The sequence below is a fragment of the Takifugu rubripes genome, chromosome 9 (assembly GCF_901000725.2).
Source record: "Takifugu rubripes chromosome 9, fTakRub1.2, whole genome shotgun sequence".
NCBI classification, from domain to species: Eukaryota; Metazoa; Chordata; class Actinopteri; order Tetraodontiformes; family Tetraodontidae; genus Takifugu; species Takifugu rubripes.
The window spans coordinates 10,805,001-10,818,678 of NC_042293.1; the positions used below are offsets into that span (position 1 = coordinate 10,805,001).

At 48.5% G+C, this 13,678-nt stretch overlaps 1 protein-coding gene across 1 annotated transcript; it reads left to right on the plus strand.

Annotated features, from left to right (window-relative positions):
- Positions 1 to 2: 2 nt before the first annotated feature.
- On the plus strand, positions 3 to 10,801 carry snx33 (sorting nexin 33). Its single transcript, XM_003967599.3, has 2 exons — positions 3 to 2,317; positions 8,668 to 10,801. The coding sequence occupies exons 1-2, from the start codon at positions 889 to 891 to the stop codon at positions 8,919 to 8,921; spliced, it is 1,683 nt and encodes a 560-aa protein (XP_003967648.1). The 5' UTR covers positions 3 to 888; the 3' UTR covers positions 8,922 to 10,801.
- Positions 10,802 to 13,678: the final 2,877 nt, after the last annotated feature.

The window sequence follows — 13,678 nt, forward strand, 5'->3', positions numbered from 1 at the left end:
TCTCCTGTTACAAAGACTATAAAGGAGCTGATGAAAACTTGCCTCCAATTGTCCGATCCTCACGTCATGGAAAGAGTTACTTTGTTACTGCACGCACTGGAATAACCCTAAAGAGGTAACAAGTCCTCCCGTATGCATTGATGCTACTAAACAGCTGGAAAGACAGTTTTGCTTCTCCTTTGTTTGATTGACATAAAGGACCGACTGAAGATGCGCACCAACCTGTTTACAAGGAAAAGCCTGCAAGTTTCAGTCTGAGGGAATGCGGACCACGCTCGGAACTGGGATGCATTACTCATCCCCTTTGTTTTTCTCCTCGACAGAGCCACGTTGTCTTGCAAAGGTTTTTGCCAGGGATTAATTTTTAGGCGTCGTAATGAGTATCAAATGTCCGCTCAATGATCAACGCGAGGCGCAGAACAGTCGGAGAGGATTAAGACAACCGTCGGCGCTTTTGGAGGAGATCTTTGGGGAAACCAGCTTTGTTTTCGTAGCTGTTGTGTTTGGTGGAGAGAAAGAAGGAGACCTGCGAAGTTGGACCGAGGAAAGTTAATCTCGAAAGACTTTTCCTTCAGTTGAAGTGATTGTTTTGAAAGCAGCAGAGGCGCAAAGACGGAGACATAGTCTCAATGGGCTGAAGACACTAGTGGTCACAGTAGGAACATTTCAGATTGTTGCTTCGGACAGAAGCAACATCTTTGGTGTTTACTAACTGTCCTATCATTTAATTTACATTCTGCCTGTTGCACACCTGATCCCACTGCTGCTATGTAATTGGAGATGTCCGTGAATGTTATATTGTTCTGATGTTTCCAGTGCAGCATGCGTTGAGGCTTTAACGTAAATATAAACTAAACTTGTCACTTTTGAGCCCACTGGAGTATTAAAATGGCAGTGAAAGCCAAAGCACTCTACACTTTTCTGAGTGAAAACAAGGAGGAGATCAGCATTCAGGAGAACGAGGAGCTGGTTATCTTCGATGAGAACTCTGTGGGCGGCTGGTATGAGGGGGAGAACAGCCGAGGAGAGCGGGGTCTCTTCCCCGCGTCCTACGTGGAAATCATCCGCACTCGTTCAGACTCTAATGTGACCGACTGTTCCATAAGTCCTGCTGGATCTTTGGGAAACGACACCTCCTATTTCCCATCGGCAAACACCACTCTGTATTCGCAGCAGAGTTACTACGAAGAGGAGGACGACGACTGGGATGACTGGGACGACCAATCAACGGTGGTGGGCGAAGGTGACCACAACAGGAGCCCCGGGGCCAATGGACATGCCCACCCGAGCCCGCCGCCCAACAACCCCAACGTACATTACAGGTCCAAACCACCCATGGAGAGACAGGACAGCATGTCCAGCTCCAGGAAGGGCAGCATGGTGGGCAGGAACCTGAACAGGTTCTCCAGCTTCGTCCGCTCGGGGGTAGAAGCGTTTGTGCTAGGAGACGTTCCCATGATGGCAAAAATAGCCGAGTCGTACACTATCGAGATGGGTCCCCTGGGGGCTCAGTGGATGGAGAGCCCGCAGCCTTTCTCCTGCTCCATCGAAGATCCCACAAAACAGACCAAGTTCAAGGGCATCAAGACGTACATTTCGTACCGCGTCACGCCGAGTCACACGGGACGTCCTGTGTACAGGCGTTACAAACACTTTGACTGGCTGTACAACCGCCTGCTGCATAAGTTTACTGTGATATCTGTGCCCCACCTGCCTGAGAAACAGGCGACGGGGCGCTTCGAGGAGGACTTCATTGAGAAGCGCAAGAGGCGACTGATACTGTGGATGAACCACATGACCAGTCACCCGGTCCTCTCCCAGTACGAAGGCTTCGAGCACTTTCTGATGTGTGCCGACGACAAACAGTGGAAGCTGGGCAAGCGGCGGGCGGAGAAGGACGAGATGGTGGGGGCCCACTTCATGCTGACCCTTCAGATCCCCACCGAGCACCAGGACCTGCAGGACGTGGAGGAGCGCGTCGACTCCTTCAAGTCCTTTGCCAAAAAGATGGACGACAGCGTGATGCAGCTGACGCACGTCGCCTCCGAGCTGGTGCGTAAACACCTGGGTGGCTTCAGGAAGGAGTTCCAGCGGCTGGGAAATTCCTTCCAGTCCATCAGCCAGGCCTTCATGCTGGACCCCCCTTACAGCTCGGAGGCCCTGAACAACGCCATCTCCCACACGGGCCGCACGTACGAGAACATCGGAGAGCTGTTTGCAGAGCAGCCCAAGTACGACCTCTTCCAGATGCTGGACAAGCTGTCCCTCTACCAAGGACTGCTCGCCAACTTCCCTGATATCATTCATCTCCAGAAAGGTAAAGTAACCCGTCGCCCCTGCAGATGTTTGCAGCACGTGCAGACGTCGACGTGAGTTCTCGCTCGGCGGCTAATTTGTGCTTTTTGCGAGAAACTCCGGGTTTATGGTTGCTTCCTCCAATGTTTTAATCTTAATTATGACTGAAAGTTTAGGTTTGACCTCCAGCATCTCCTCCTCTCAGCTGCAGATATGAACGGCCTCCAACTCAGAACGATCCGCTGCACGTGCACGCCTCACATGCGCGTGTGTCCGGGTGGAACCAGGGTCACTCTGTTTGCCTGCTCTGTTGCCAGAGGCAACGGAAATGCCTGAATGCACGAAAACTGTCATGTTCCCAGAATGTCAGCATTCTGTGAGATCAGGTCTCCTAAATGACGCAAATTTGTTCTCTTTGTGAGAATAATGCAGAAGTTCTGGCCACACGTGCACGCCCAGAAGCCGATGCATGAAATTTCAGATATTCCACAAATAATCTCAGATCTTAAAATGTGGGGCGTGTTGCAGGAATGCTGCTGCAGGGACTTCGGAAAGATTGAAAACATCACAACCGAGGAGCATTTAAACGCGTCTCGCACGGGCGGTTCCGTATGGCGGCGATTTCCAGGCTTGGCGGAGGCTCTGGCTCGTTCGTGTGGCGTCTGTGCCCGGCAACACTCACCCTGCCTAGTGATGCATGAGAAAAACAAAACAATCAGGAAGATATTAAAAAGGTCACGAACGCCTAAGACTGATCAGAATGCGGTCCAAATGGATCAACACAAATCTTTTTAATCACCACCGAGCCAGAATTCAGATTTATCACTGTTCTGATTTACTGGGAGAGATCTGTTGTGCACTCTGCTCCGTCACGGTATTACCATCATGAGTTATTACATCAACAGCAGAGTAGAAACGATGGCGGACCCCTGCTGAGAGCTCTTCTCTCCCATATGGGAGAAACAGGCCGATGGGTCCGACTGGAATGTGTCCAGAGAATTGAAAATGGTGTCACTGGTGTCACTGGGTGCTATTAGATTACTGACGGACAAAGGCTGATTCTGCTCAGTGGTAACAAAACCTGCCTGACCCATGAGGTCGTTGTTCAATAACCAGGCAGACGCGGGAGAAGAAAATGCCAAACAGAACTTTTCTGTGGCACATGTGCCTGATGTGACGGCAGATCCAGCCTTGGCAGCACGGAGAACACGCTGACCTGAGGTCAGCCTTATTTATTTGGCCCATTTTGCCCTCTGATCATCTGCCAATAAAAATCCCATAGTTGGACTGCCATCAGTCGATGATTTGCGAAAATATAGTTTAATCTGATTAATCAGCCTTTCTGATCAGGGCATATTACTGGCTCCTGATTGGTCAAGATCAGTCACATGATAGCCAGGAAATCAGTCAAACTCCTCTCGTTACGCACCCATGACAGAATATGAAGGTGTGTTTACATATTTGGCATTATTGGCAGGCTACTGCTCTGTGGAGAACAAATGAGTGATCAGCTGACTGAAACTAAACGTCTCTCAGGTTAGATTAAATCTGAGGATCGGTCCCATGGCCTGGATGGTGCATAAAAGATTAAACAGTTAGCATTAGCCTCAGGATATCTGTTATGCTGTTTCCCATTGCTAACTGCACATTAAAGCGCTATGAACATCCGCAGACGTGTAAAGCTTATGCAGGTCGTGTTAAATGCGTAAAATTGGGTGCAAATTCTGGTTTTGATTCAGTTCTTTAGTTTTATTCGAGCTATTGTAACACAAATTAGCAACTTTTAGAGTATTTCACTGTTTGAGTGGGCAGAAAACATCCAAATGACGTCAAGGAAAACTCATTAGCCGTCACGTGCTGATAAACGCTGGTCTACTCTGTTGTTTGGCGTATAAAGTAAAATGCCTATTTCAAGCTAGTCTAACTTTATGGGGTTGAAATTGATGTGAAGAGATTGTTCAAGTTGATGTTTTGACTAAATCATGGGAGCAATTACAGCCAAAACCCTGAAATTCAAGGCTTCTTAACGACTGAAACCAAAGAAGTCAAGGTAGGATTGCTGGGATAATCAGCAGCGCTGGCTTTATCTTGGCGTCTTTGGAACTTAAATATCAGTAAACACCGTGGCTGTTAGCCCATCCACAGATTTGAGGGTCGGGGGCTCCTCTGGGACGCCTCCGCCTACATCAGTCAGATGTTTAATCTGGGCTCGAGTTGGGTCACCCTCCGCACGGCAGATTACAGCTCTACAGGGGTTTCATAGAAGAAGATTTCCTGCCAAATTCTGCTGATAATAGAGGGCCATTTAACATCAGCTTTTCAAATCGGTGCTGAATCCAGAGCACATTTGTATTTCTGACATTAGATAAGAAAGGAGAGGTCCATTAGGAACTGTGCAGCCTGCGGAACCAGCGTTTGACCTTTGGTTGTGCATCTCTCGTCTCCTTCGTTGGCGCCGGCCTCCACAGCTGACTGTTTCGGCTGTGAAGCACAAATACGCCCCTTTCCCGTTTTTGCTGACTCGTAAATCTCGGCGCTGCTCAGGCACAGTGGAACTCTGTACATTCCTGACAGTGCTGGCCCGGCAGAGCATTGTCTCATACCGATTACACACGTCTCCAAGAACTCGGTTGTTACCGCCACCTCCCTGCTGTGCTCTTAAAAAAACACACGGTTACTGTGGCCAGAGGGTGTTTTGTGATCGTTTTTTGCTGCATCCACCTCTCATTTAATGCAACATACTCAAAAAAAACCCCAACTCACAATTAAGTCATGTGTCCTGCGATGGACAACTAATGAGCTCCGTCTCCACAAATGTGTCTTTTAGCTGTGTTGAGTTTGAATTTGAACCCGTTCCCTCTCCGGCCACATTCCTTTGTCAACACTAACGAAAATGAAACATTAATAACGCATTTGGCCGTTTCTCAGAGGCTTGGCTCAAACATCCCTTCCTGCTAGCATGTGACATTCGTATTTGCTGACAGGTTTATAGGCCTCTTTTGTCCAAGTGTCTGAGACTTAATAACGTGGCTTTAACTGGACGCCTGAGTTATGGTGCTGTTGCACGTGTTGGGCACGGCTGCAGTCTTCCTCACTAGTTTCTCTGAGCTCCTCCAAGGTGAAGCATCAACGTCGCCCCCTGATGGCTGACTGCAGTAAAGCGGCAAACCCCTCCTCTATTGTCCTGGATCAATTTATGCCGTTCTAGATTCGTGCAGCCCCTCAAAACTGTTGCACAAACTTCTCGTGGCGGCGCAAACGCAGAGAAAAACGTTCCACCTGCTCTTCTCTCTGCTCTGATTTATGATCCAGCACAGAGATTATAGTTTGTATATAAATATCACTGCATTTCCTCATCTGCTGAACACATTTTTGACACGATTTGGACAAAGAGATTAATTCTCCCCGCCCCCGTTTCAGTTTTCGGTCCCAATTGAAAGTGTTAAGCGTCCGAGCCCATGATTGCACCAGCAAGGGTGCGTCTGTTTTCAACATTCCTCCTGATGGATTTGCTTTTGTCCGGCACTTCAGAGTAAACACGACTGTCAAAGATAAACAGACATAAGACTTATCAAAGGTGGCCAAAAACATTCCAATCGAGGACAAAATGTTAGCTTGGACAGTAGACCTGATTGGTTGTTGTAAACAGGACGATTACTGGGGGTTTACTAAGTATTTGTTGTCCTTTTCCCTCTTCAAAAGCTCCTTCCTTCCTTCCTTCTTGCCTCAGTCAGCCTCACATGTCCGCTCTTGTTCCTGCTTCTTATGAAACGCCTCCACTGATCGCGCTGCCTTGTTAATCCTCCCACCCTTAAACGCAGTTTAAAACAGCGTCTGAAACTCGAAACTGTGTGTTCATGCGCCGTGACTGCATTTTTTTGTGTTGTGTTTGTTGTTTAGTCGCAGGCTGCAGCTTTTACCTGCCAAAACCTTTGTTTCCTTTCACTGCTGAAGAGTGAAACCTTCTCTGTGTTCCAAGAACGAGGGCGTGCTGGATCATTTGTGGCTCCCATTAATAGTGACGTGTGAGCGCGGTAATATTTCACTCATCACACACGAGCTCGGCAGCAAGCTGTGTTTACTCTCTGAGACTGTTTATGCCTCTGAAAGTCTCGTGGTGTTCTTTCATTTTTGGTGGTGAAAAGAAGGTACGGAAGCCCAGAAGGGGCTTCACTACTGTTGCTGGGAACCATCACCCCACTTGAGGGGCTGGTGGAATTACCCTCATAACCATAAAAAGAAGCCTGTAGCCTGAAATGACATCGCGGGTGTCGTCACGGCCCCGTGTTGGAAACAAATAGAGACAGAAACGACAAAAGGTTGATGTCAGTGTGGCAAAAATGCTGCACTTCCTGTGTTAATGTCCACCTCCCACCCGGTGACGGTTGCTGGGAGATGCGGGGAGCTTAGCGGGAGTTGAGTTCAGTCACCCGTAGATGGTGAAAGACCTCTGTTGAAAAATGAGCTGTGGGAATGGTGGAGCAGGAAGTCCGTGTTGAAGGTTATCTGACCTTTAGTGGATGACAAAGGTCCCCGCTGGGGCGCTCGGGTTAGGACGATGTTTCCATTAGCACTGAACCGTTGGTGTCTCGGCAGTGCTGGTGCTGATCTCAGTCCAGCTTGGACCAGCACCAGTCCATCACAGTGAGGAGAAGCCTGTAAAACAAAAAAAAAAAAAGAAAGAAAAAAAAGTGGAGAACCTGCACACCGCACCACCTTTGGAACCCGCAATGATGGATTTATTTAAAGAAACATTCTGTTTGTCTCTGAGATTCCAGCAGAAAAGCCTTAATCGCTGTCTTTTGTAGACTCACACGCTTCCCGTCCTGTCTCCGGCCACCGCCGTGAAGCATGTGGCCGCCCGTCTGGTTGCAGCAGAAAAACAAAACTGGTGACTTTCCAGACCAGTGCCCATGTGGTGCTGAGCAGAGGCTAACTGGGAAAACAGGAAGGGGAGAGTCCGCAAGCTAAATGGCCGAAGAAACATGTTGGAAGCTAAAAATGTTTGTATTTTAGTTGGTGTCCAGCTTTTGCCTCAATAGTGTGACAAGATAAGCTTCCACCACCCTCCAGACGGCCCCCAGACCTCTTCCTTTATACGTGTTATCTGCTGATGCTCATTCTCCCCTCATGTGGAAAAAAGAACACGCAAATGTAGGTCAGGGCCTGCTAAAAAAGACAAAGTGCTGTTCCCGTTCTCCCAGTGCTGGCAGGAATGCTATAGAAACTCCAGTATGAAGAGTCTGATGGAACAAACCCGGACGCTGTGGCGGCTGCACTAAATAACCAGACTGTCTAAAACCAGCCCTGCTAGCAGGCTAATTAGCGCGCCACCTGAGGGCAGCCTGGATTTGGAGAGACGCTCTCGCTGGATTTGATGAGAAACGCACACCGCTTGGAAAATGATGTCATGGCAGTCTGGGCGACTGCGGTTGCTACTTGTCCACATCGTCCCAAAGCAGCCGTGTGGTGCGCAGTAAAAACCAAAAAAGTAGCGGCGAGTTGTTCCCAGCTTTATCTATAAAGTGAACAACTCAGAGTAATCTTCACAGTTTTATTCTATTCTTAGAGTAATCGCGCTTCATAGTTTTATTTCGTATATCAGCTCTAACTGAAACAGACAATGAGCAATAAAAATAAAATAAAATAAAATAAAACATTTTTAAGACTGTAATTGACTTTTACTGCAACTCTTTTTAAGGTTTTCCTTTCTGGACAGAAATGTGGTTCACTGCTTTTTAATGGTTTGAGCTAAGAGAGGGAAAAAAAAAGACAAAATATAAATTAGCATGTAGCATGTGCTAATTAGCATCTAGCACATGCACGTGACTGCTTTGAGGGGATGAATAGAAAAGGGCTGTGTAATGTTGCTTTTCCATTACGCAGCTTTAGCCTCTATTCGGCTGTGTTTTTGACGTTTTCCAGTATAATTGAGTCCCACCTCAGGGTGGGTGGGGTCGCCATAGCAAAGAGGAAACTGTGTGCAATTCAATACTTTACTTTTAAAGCGTCTCTTACGATCAGAAACTAAGAGTCTCCCCCCCAAACAAGCAACAGCGCCCAGGGAAAACTTCCTTTAATGGGGAAGAAACCTGGAACATGACTGGAATTATGGGGGGGGGGGTTGGAAAGAGAAGAGACACTTATTTGGCTTATTTGTATTTGTGCGACTCTTTGAGGTCCTAAAGATGTCTGGTACCATCATTCGGGCTCGTGCTATCGTTCACACGTGTGGGATGTTTCTACGAGGTGAAAACGAGTCCAATGTGTAACTAATAAAATCCATCTTTGTTCGGTTCTGGTGTTGGTGAAACCCAGACCCGGCTTGATTCATCACTCCGGTCTCACTCCTCACCGTTCCTCTTCCCTCAGGGGCCTTCGCCAAGGTGAAGGAGAGCCAGCGCATGAGCGACGAGGGGAAGATGGACCAGAGCGAGGCCGACGGCATCAGGAAGCGCTGCCGGACGGTTGGGTTCGCCCTGCAGGCGGAGATGAGCCACTTCCACCAGCGCCGGGAGGTGGACTTTAAGGACATGATGCAGGCCTACCTCAGGGAGCAGATCGCCTTCTACCAGCGGGTGGTGCAGCAGCTGGAGCGCACGCTGCGCATGTACGAGTGCCTGTGAAGACTGGAGCGGTGGGGGTGGACGGCAGCACCGGGGACTGGACTCCGGGTCGGGGTGGGGGGGTCCATTTGATCTCTGATGGATTAAAGACGTTTAAATCCAGAAAGCTACTGTACCGTTTAGTTCTTAAATACGCATCATTTAGGCTACATGACAGTATATAGTTAATTTGACATAATTTAAGGTGTTTGTAAGAGATGATGTCCCCCTTCTCGCCATCGTCCCGCACTTTTTCTTTTCCTTTCAGGTCCGATTCCATGTGATCAAAGAAAAAAAACAGCCATATCATTTTTTTTTTTTTTTAGTTTGGCTGGTTTTCCAACATTTTGAAGCGCTCCAGATGTTGAGGCTTTTGCCGAAGTCACTGTTTTCTATCAACAGGTCATAAAACAACAACGTTTCGGGCCAAATAAGCAAATTCTTCAACAGCAACTCAACGAGCAGCACAGAGACTAAGGTTTTTCTGAAATTTTGCACCTGAAGAAGAAAAAAAAACCCAGTTTGTTGAAGTGGTTTTTCCCTCCCTTCACTCATGCTACAAGTGCCCTAAAGGACCTGAGACATTCTAATGGAACAAACTGGTTTTGAATGGAGCGTTTGTCTGTGTTACTGGGACGTGTTCCTGACCGAGTCGTGGGTACAAAGTTTGCACATGTGTTTCATTATCTGTTGGGTCATAGTTTTTCGGGGTGTGTTGGATCGTGGGTGAGTGACATGAGTCAACCACTGTGCTGATTAATACACCCCCCCCCTCTGGGTTTAGCCGCAGGTTAGCGTAGCCAAACAGTGAATGAAAACGTCGGAACGTGGGTGAAGCCGAGGCAGATTCCAGGGCCTGTTTCATGATTTACATTTAGCTCTCGGGTTTTTTAAGTGTTTTAATTGCACAAAACCAACATATCATTACTGTCATTTTTAGGAAGGTTAGCGTAGCTCTGTTTGGAGCTGGAAAAGTGACTTACAAATGTGTTAATTCAACATTTTGACAGCTCATGACTCCTATAAAGCTTGTCATATGAAATGGTTCATAGCTAATTAGCCAACCAATTATTTCTGCTGTAACCGCAGCGAAGGCTCGTTTTAAAATAAATATTTTTTACACTTTGTTACTGGTTAAGGAGTTGTTGCATCCCCTTTAAAAGGAGAACAAAAACCTCCATGGCAACTGAGACAGTTAGACAGTCCCGATGTGTTCAGCGATGATGCCGTGCTTCATATGTTTTGATGGGTTCGGGGGGGTTAAACTGTTAGCCGAGGTTTCTCATGTGGGTTAGAATCCGGATGAAAGAGGCCACGTGGTTTATCTGTTAGAAAAGTGCTGAATCAGAGTGCAGATTTCTGTCTAACCAAATGGTCCTTGTGTGTGCGTGCGTGCGTGCGTGCGTGTGTGTGAGTGGGGAGGGAGTGCTGTGTCAGTTACTGGTACTGTTCTGTCCACATCTGCAGCCTTTAACTGTTTGCTGTCCACATGTGGTGCTATTTATGCTCCATTTGAGCGAACCTTTGCTTTTCATGCATCTGGGCTCATGTGACTTTGAAGCTCCGCTCAGAAATTGCACTTCCAGAGACCAAAGAAGTCAGGCATTTTCTCCCGAGCGTGCACTCCGGTCGCGTTCTCTGCTTTTCTAATCAGAGAGGGGGGTGGGGGAGGGGTGCAGAGAGATTGTATGGAAAAACAAACAATACAGAAACAAAAAGCCCAGAAAGACAAAAACAGGCAGGAGAGAAGCTGGTTTCTCTCTTGAGTGAAATGCCAGGCGTGGACATGTGAGCCGGGTGTTGCAGCAGCTCTTTGCTTCAGTTTTGGTGATGTCATGTGACTTAAGGGAACAGGGACCAAAAAAACAAAAAGAAATCTTAATAAAAGTGCTGCTGGCGATTTTCTCGTGTCTTCTTTTCGCTTGTGTATGTTTGGAATGCAGCCATATCGGCACATTTTACAATTGGTTTCATGGCGTCTAATTAAGCTTTGTGTTTCTTTTGGGAGGTAAAAAGATGGACTGAACCACTGTTCTCCACTCATCATCCTGTTTTATTAAACACTTCCTCCCAGCTGCTGAGTTCCAAACTTTAACCCGGTACGTGATGTGAAAATCGGCACTCTGACGCGTTCCAGATGTTACAGGTTCCATTAGCATGGTCCCAATCACCATCTGAGAACCAAAGCACTGATGCTGTGGAACAGATTAAAACGTTACATATCAGGAAACGCGTGCCGCTCTGGGTCCGACGGCGTGGTTTCGGGCTGAGGTCACATTCTGGGCATCTGCCGAGAGGCTAATCTGACAGATTCATTTAAATCTCTACATTTCCAGGATAGATCCAGACCTCGAAGCGACACGAAAGATTCCGGAACTGTGAGGCCTTGGTGAGGAAGGAGGAGTGGAACACGCCATCATCTAGGTGTCTGTGGGCGGGGCTGGCGGGGGGGTACCTGCGTGCCCCTACTGGTCTGGTCATGCTTGTCTGTCAATGATGGAGTCAAACCTGACATGGACGAGCACATTCTTAGCTCTCTTTCCAGGGCCCAGACTTCCAGAGTGACGCATTTTGCTTGCTACAGGGAAAAGAGGGGATGTGTCAGGTATGCAGGGCTGCTGCTGGGGCACATGGGAAAGACATTAGGAGCCAAAGTGCCAGCAGATGTCTATAAAAAGAGCGAGCGAGCTAGCGAGAAAGAAGCACGATGTGGAGCGAAGGAAAGAGGGGCAGCTTTACCTCGGAAGGAAAAATGCACCTCTAGGACTTTACGTCCTCTCATTTGTTTTCCTTCATGGAAAATCCGTCTGGACTCCGGGGTGGGGGGGTGCTCCTGTTCAGCCATACAGACATGGAACACATGACATCTACACACATGCATGCAAACACACCTTCACACAAGTATTAGGAAAAAAAAGAAAGGCTGCGTTCAATGTCACGGGATTTTTGTGGGACATCTGAGGCACGTGTGAGAATTCTGCGCACGTCGAGGCTTTCTGGGTAATTATCGTCTCTTTGCCGAAACACGTCTGACTGTCGGTGGGACTTGCTCAGTCTGACCCTGGCTGACGGGTTTGATGATCAGTCAGAATCAGGTCCTCCCCCGAAAAGGTTCAAATCTGAACAAAGGCTCGTTTCAGCTGCCAGGGTGCGTTTTACCTCCCCGACTGTCCCAGGAAGCAGCTGTGACTTCATATCTGATGTCAAACACCTGAGTCATGCTCTCAGCATCGTTCCTGGAGCGGCCTTCGCACTTTCGGGACGCCGCGAGGTCGGATCGGGCTTGAAGCCAAAACGACTCGCTTCTTATCTCCACCCGTCTGAACGAGGGTCACGCACGGGGTCAACAGGAACCTTTAGCCTTGCAGCAAAAGAAAAAAACAAACAGACCCTTTTGTCTTTTTCTCTAGGAGACAATCACGTCGGGGGAGGGGCAACCTGGACCCCAGACTGACTGGATCCAGATGCCGTTTACATCTGGATCTGCCCATCAGAAAAGTCCTCAGCTGGGTTATTAAGCTTTCTTCTGATCTGCAGTGGATTCCAGATTGCAGGAGTCATGGTCCTGCTGGGTTTAAAGCCCAGCTTCTGTCAGTCCGCTGGCCTCAGATCGGCGTGACGGAACACAGATAACCCAGATATAGAAATACTCTGACTGGTAGAACCAGGAGAGGGTGGGCTGGGGGGTGAGTTTTGGATTCAATCAATCAATTCACTTCCAATTTAAGTCCCGTTCCCAGTAAATCATCTGACCGGGATCTGACATCTACTGAGGTTAAAGGCCAGAGGTTCGCCGGGACCGGCGTTAAGCGTTTGTGTCAGATCCTGATCAGACTGGCGTGTAGAGAACCGACCGTGATCCGAAGCCAGGGTGGCCCCTGACACTTTGCCCGGCTGAGAGACAGAACATTCCAGTGGGTTGGAGCTGAACTCACTCCACATTCTTCCCCAAAGTGAGTCTGCAGACCGGCAAACCGGGCCACACATGCCTGCGCGCGGCCGCCAGTGACCTCTAATAGGGGTCACGTTTGAAAAGGCGCTGAAGGGAAGGAGTGATCTCTGTGTCACCGTGGCAACTGGGTTTGACAACCCCCCCCACATCCTCACTGCTGTCCCATTAGAGCCTGATTTAAATGATTTACATCAGGTGTCACCCCATCGTCTAGGTCCCAGGGAGATGGTTGGGTGTCACTTATTCACCCACCCCCACACACACACACACACACACACACACACTGTGCAGGCCTGGGCTTGTACTGGTTGTACTGGAGCGTGTTAAACTATGTGTGAAACACTCGTTCCTCCAGCAGTTGGAGATTGTGAAACAGAGTCTTCGGATACAAGGGAATCTGACGCGGGAAATGGGTGGAGATTCCTAGGGCTGCTGGGAAAATCGCAGTTCAGATCAGACAAATACCGTCCTGGTAAAACCTCCTGCCAGGACATAAACCACTGCAATATCTGCATCAGGAAGTGGGAGATCACACCGATCTTCAGCCGTGCTTCCATTTCCAGCCTGTAAAACAAGAGAACGTCTGTATGACATCCACTAAAATCAGCCTCGCCATAAATCTGCGAGATGTGGAGCATTAAAGTGCAGACTGGGGCGTTTGCAGCGACCCGACTCCCACGCAGAATATCCCTGTGAAATCCAAGCTCCCGCCGTGGCTGAGTCAGCCTGCGGCAGGCACCGTGATGTCACCGCCTCGCGAAGAGGACGCCTCGGCGTGCTATACATGCGCCGCATCCGTGTCAACATTTCCCCTCGGTGTCTGCGG